Source organism: Prionailurus bengalensis, chromosome B3 (genome assembly GCF_016509475.1).
Source record: "Prionailurus bengalensis isolate Pbe53 chromosome B3, Fcat_Pben_1.1_paternal_pri, whole genome shotgun sequence".
NCBI classification, from domain to species: domain Eukaryota; kingdom Metazoa; phylum Chordata; class Mammalia; order Carnivora; family Felidae; genus Prionailurus; species Prionailurus bengalensis.
Window position 1 is genome coordinate 26,422,729 of NC_057355.1, and position 6,234 is coordinate 26,428,962.

A 6,234-nucleotide genomic window follows, 5' to 3' on the forward strand; every position below is an offset into this window, starting at 1 on the left:
TAGGAGTGGATGTTTTTGGGGTTGGGGATGGAGTGGGGGCACAGGAGTTAGCTGACCACAGTGGATTGGTGGTGACCTGGGAAAACATTTGTAGAGGCAAACTAGAGATTTTTGACCCAATCTTCTGGACTTGATGGTAAAGACAAAAGGAGCTATGGAGGATGTTTGTTGGGGGAGGAGCATGAATGGAATTGGGAAAGAGGGCTTCCCAATGCCCAGCCCTGTGTTGCCTGAAGTGAAATGATTGCTCAGGGTCTGGGTTTTGATGGCTATGTGACAGTGGACTGGAGATACTCAAGTATGAGTACAAGAGCAGATGGGAGTTTATTGCATGAATTGAGGCCTTCAGGCACACATCTCTGAATCTAGGAGGAAGGAATGAATGGAGAGCCCTAAAATGTTATCAGGTAGGCTCACCATCCTTGTCAGCCTCCACTTTCACACTTGGCCCCACTGTTATTACTACTTGCCATAGATCTGGCTGGCAAGACCTTTGGAGAGGGAGGAATGAAGCTAACATGGTTTACCTAGTCCTAGATTAGCACTGATCTTTTAGAATAAGCAGCATGCCTCACTGTCTTGTAGAACTTCAGTGCTTCATGTTGTCCTTCAAAGGCTGTAGTGCTGGAGAATCCCACCACTTAGGCCTGAAAGGTTCTGTGCAGTTGAAGCATCAGGGCATCTAAAGACATTTGGGTGGGCAAGTCATACTATGAGACATGGGTAATGCACATGAATTATTAAACATAGTGTTAGCCTACTCACGTAAATTGACTTTTACTTAGAAGTATAGAGCCTGAAAAATAGACTGTGTTCACCATTGTCACATGTTGGGATCTCCAGAGGCAAATTCCAGGTAAGAGTTTGGAGTGCAAGGTAGTTTGTAAGGATGAATACAGATGAAAGAACAGAGAGGAAGTGACTTTCAGCAGAGGAAGAAGTTGAAGTCAGCCCTGAATGATTTGGAGCTGAAGGCTGTCTCCTGGCTGCTCTGTCTGCAGCTGAGCAGCAGGTGGACCTAGAAGGGGGACTGGGACACATCTCAATGAATACCACAGCCATTGTAATTGTGCTGAATTCTGTACTACTGCTCATTCCCCCAAGTAAAACACATGTTATCAACAGAGATTACTATCTTCTAAAGCATCTGTTCTTTTCTTGGCTACACCAAGAGTTGGGAGCCATTCAAGGCAGTAAATTCATAGTTATGCTTATCAGTTTCTTTTGGCAGACCAGTGTGGGTGTGCACATGATCACTGATGTATCAAAGAACTGTAGTATTTCTGAAGAGTAGGCCAGAGGGTCCCTACTGTAGCCCAGGACTGGTGTAGCCTCTCTCACCATGTCCCCATGCTCTCTGCATCTGGTTCCATATTGATTCTTCCTCTCTTTTCACTTACTTCCTCTCACTCCTTGCTCTATGTGCTTCCTTCCTATTTGTTATCATTTTCATAGTTTTTATGGTAGACATATTTCCTTTAAGTTACTTTCCTGTGTTTTCGCAAATAAATTTTATTTAATGGCACTATATTAAGGAACAGCTTTTTGCAGCATTTTATTTTATACATTTGCAAACAAATGTTTGTGATGTTTAAAGAATTTCAGAATGAAAATCTGTCATTACTGTCTAATTTTCATCTATCTATCCATTCACTCATCCTCAAACCACCTTTATACTCTTATGCATTCCAGAGTAAATGTTAAAGGACACTATATTTCCCACTAAATATATTTATATACATGTAAATATATGTATATCATTAACAAGGGTTCAATATTTGTTTACCATTTGATTCTTTCAAAGAAAAATTTGCATAGTGTAAAATGCACAGATACCAAGGATACATTTGATGAGTTCATCTGTGTAAGCCAAATCCCTGTCGAGATAGAGAATATCACCAGTTCTCCAAAAAGTTCACTATGCCACTTACCAGTCAACAAAGCCCTTTATAGTCTCCACTTCAACAAAGATAACCACTATTCTGATTTAGAATTACTTTGTCATTCTAGAATTTCATGTTCAAGACTGGCCATGTGGTGTTGTAGGCTTAGAAGTCTGTGGAGAACTTCCCTCCCCTAGAGCTAAGCTGATGTTTCTGTATCTCTCTTGAGAGATAAACCTTTAGAACTTTCAGAAATGATTTGACAATTGCCTGAAAATAGCATGCCCTTACAGTCTTATTATATATTTTGCAGAAGAAGGAGCGGGAACTCATACTAAGTAAGTCAACAAATGCTTATACTACTGGGAAGATGACCCACCCCCCCAACATCCCAAAGGAACAGACCCCGGCAGGGACCTCAAATGCATCTTCAGCCTCAGTAAAGCCTTCCGAAGAGAAAACTTCTGAAAACAAAAAGACTTACAACAGCATCAGCAAGATTGACAAAATGTCCCGAATTGTATTCCCAGTCTTGTTTGGCACTTTCAACTTAGTTTACTGGGCAACATATTTGAATAGGGAACCGGTGATTAAAGGGGCTGCCCCTCCAAAATAACTCACCACACTCCCAAACTCCAGGAGAGCCATACTTCCAGCAGAATGGTTACCAAGGAGAGGTTGAACTCAGAGGGACTCCATATTCGGGCACTCTCTTTCAGGAAATTTTTGCATGTTTAATAATATGTACAAATAATATTGCCTTGATGTTTCTATATATAATGTCAGATGATTCAAAGATGTCACATTGATAAACAAAGCAAACAACTTTCTAGAAAAACAGGAGACAATGGCTCTGACACTCAGATACTCAGTATCTTACACTGATAGTTTACAAACAAGATAAGTATATTTTTAACTGTTCCAAGTGTTACCTAACAATGTTTTTTATACTTCAAATGTCATTTCATACAAATTTTCCCAGCAAATAAATATTTTAGGAAATGCTCCATGATTATTACTTGACCAACTCTCTTGGAAGAAACATAGATCACAAAGAGCACATTTTTCATTAAAAAGGAAATTGTGGGCATTTATGTACAAAACTAATTGCCTTTGATAATTCTTACTGTTCTGAAATTAGAAAGTACTGCATGATATTACATTAAGAAATAGATTAGGCAAATATTTATGCAGATAAATTTAATAACAGAAATATATTATATGCTATATGAACAGATAAAATATTTCCCCAGGGAAAAATTTAACTGCTTAAAAAAATCCTTTTTTTCTTTATTTTGGAAAAGAAACATTTCTCCCCACCCCCACCTCCCCATCCAACTGAATAATGATCAGTGAAATAAAAGGAAATGTTAAAACAAAAAGTTATGTGATGACAGTCTTGGCATTTGGCCCATGCATTCACTGGCTGAAACATTGACCACCTCTTGCTGCAGCCAGCGTGTAGTGCTTCAGTGGTGAGAAACTGTAATTGAGTTATTTTCCATTTTATTTCCTTGTACTTATTTCATGACTGACTAATTGCTCTGTTAGCTTTTGTATATGAACCTTAAATGTTCATTAAAAAATAAAAAAAGAACTGATCTTGTGGATAATGTCATTGTTTGGAAAAAAAAATCCATATTTTGATGGGCTCATTGCCTAAAAATGACATAAAGAAAACCAATCATGAAATTCTTTGCAAAAAAAAAACCAAAACTCTTGGTGATTCATGTCTGTTTCAATCTAAGTCTCTAGAGTACCAAAGAGAAAGCAATTTCAACCACACGGTAAATAGGTAAAACCAGAAGTTTTTTCCCATACATACATCACATGGGTCTCTCCTTGATAGAACCTTCCCTGACAGTGTTCCCAAGCTGGGTGCTTGCTATGGACAAGATAACTGCTCAGTTCTTTCTCCTTCCTTTTGCTGTGTGTGAACAGTGATGCCAAGTACTGCATTTAGACCATTTACTTACTGTTGGAGGAAGTATCCAAGAATAACGTGTATAAAATGAACACTTGCTGCCTCCTCTATGACTCAGTTGGAATTATAAAAGGGGAGTTATGATGGGGCCCCTGGGTGACTTAGTTGGTTAAGCATCCTACTTTTGATTTTGGCTCTGGTCATGATCTCGCAGTTAGTGAGTTTGAGCCCCATGTTGGGCTCTGCAGGGACAGTGCACTGCTTGGGACAGCCTGCTTGGGATTCCTTCTCTCCCTCTCTTTCTGCCTCTCCTCTGCACTCTCTCTCTTTCAAAATAAATAAGTAAACTTTAAAAAAGGGGTGGTTATTGGGGCACCTGAGTGGCTCAGTCAGTTAATCATCTGACTTCAGCTCAGGTCATGATCTCATGGTTCATGGGTTTGAGCCCTGTGCCGGGCTCTGTGTTAACTGCTCAACCTGGAGCCTGTGTCAAACTCTGTGTCTTCCTCTCTCTCTGCCCCTCCCTTGGTCATGCTTTGTCTTTCTCTCAAACATAAATAAAACTTTTTAACAAAAGTTTAACAAAACTGTTTAACAAAAACAAAAATTTTTAAATAAAAAATAAATTTAAAAATAGGGGATTATTTATGATAGTTAGCAAACAGTATCAAAATTATGCCTGCCTATATTGACTACATAATGATACATAGTTGTTAATTTTTTTAAGTTTATTTATTTTGAAAGAGAGAGGAGGAGAGCAAGCAGGGGAGGGCAGAGAGAGGGGGGGAGAGAGAGAGAGAATTCCAAACAGGCTCCGCACTCTCAGTATTGAGCTCAATGATGTGGGGTTTGAACTCATGAACCATAAAATCATGAGCCGAAACCAAGAGTTGGATGCTTAACTGACTGAACCACCCAGATGCCCAGGTACATAGTTCTTTAATACCAATTTACCTGACTGTGGTAGACATAGATATGGCCATGGCCATGGCCACTCACACAGGCAGATATTTAGCAGCACCTTTCATCTTGAATAACCATGTAAATGCCACTAACATCCATTAATTGAGAACTCAAAGGATTCATCCCATAAAGGCTTTTCATAGAATTCAAGGTCACTGATCATATTTTATCAGAGTAGAATGAGAGATCATTCTTCAAAAAGATGGGTGTCCATTTTCCGCTATCTCTGCCTGATTTCAGGATATTACACATATAAAGGTAAAGGTCAACAAAAAAGTGTGATTAAATCTTCAAGCAGGAAGTGTTTCTCTATTAAAAATCGTGCTATATTTGTAGAATAATGTATGTGGTTTTCTTTATACCACAGCATAGAATCTGTTATAACAAAAGGCAAACCTGAGGCTCAGTCTGAAGCTTCTATTTTATCTATTGTTTAGTTATTCTTTCTCTATGGTTTTTTTTTTTACTTCCTTTTTTTTAAACATTTATTCATTATTGAGAGACAGAGAGACAGAGCATGAGCATGGGAGGGGCAGAAAGAGGGGGAGACACAGAATCTGAAGCAGGCTCCAGGCTCCGAGCTGTCAATACCCAGCGCAGGGCTTGAACTCACAAACTGTGAGATCATGACCTGAGCCTTAGTCAGACACTTAGTCAACTGAGCCACCCAGGCACCCCTCTGTAGTCTTTACAGTTTAGCATTGCATTGTAGTTTGGAGAAAAATATACTATAAGTTAGGTCTAAATGGCTATACATACAAACACTTTAAACATCTAATGGAAAATGATATGTTCCATATCAAGTTGCAGTAATTTTCTTGAAAAGTTCTAGCCTTTGTTACAGAGCACCCTAGGAGCTCTGCTGGGTGAATTCCAGTTTGAAGATAGCTTATTGCATTTACATTCTGCTCAGTCTTAAAAATGATTAATATTTAGTGAAAAAGATCACATTAGTTTTCTGCTTACTGATTTTATATTGTAGATATTTTGGTGTTTGTTATTTTTAGTGAGGACATAATAAAGAATCACCTTGGGAAGAATGATAACAAGGTAAGAAATAAAATTTTTTGGAAATAATTATAAATTACAGTGCCCTACTTTTAGAATGAGGATATGTATTTAAATGTATCTCTTTTGACATTACCATAAATAGAAAGAATATTCTAATAAGCCAGCAATCAGAATTACTTCTGTATTTCTCAGGAATCTATGGATCTATATAGGGCAGGCTTTGGCTAAAGTTGGTCTAAATGCTAATTTACAGTAATGGGGTTCAAATGCTTCTAGAGTAACTATCAAAGTTAAAATGGTTTAGCAAACACCACCCCACCCTTTGAAGGTTGACAAAGAGGTTGTAAATCTTCTAACCTATTTGTATGTGAATGTTTTACAAAGTGGTTTATGTCTCCTATGAAACAAGCTATGGGAAATAGGTACAGTAAATGAGAAATCTGTTTTACAAAT

At 38.2% G+C, this 6,234-nt stretch overlaps 1 protein-coding gene across 1 annotated transcript in view; it reads left to right on the plus strand.

Annotated features, from left to right (window-relative positions):
* The window catches only part of GABRA5 (gamma-aminobutyric acid type A receptor subunit alpha5), an 81,709-nt gene extending 77,810 nt beyond the window's left edge, over window positions 1-3,899 (plus strand). The window contains exon 10 of the mRNA XM_043554900.1: window positions 2,197-3,899. Coding sequence (XP_043410835.1) covers window positions 2,197-2,499 — 303 coding nt within the window. The 3' untranslated portion in view covers window positions 2,500-3,899. The remainder of the gene's footprint in view (window positions 1-2,196) is intronic.
* The last annotated feature ends 2,335 nt before the right edge of the window (window positions 3,900-6,234 follow it).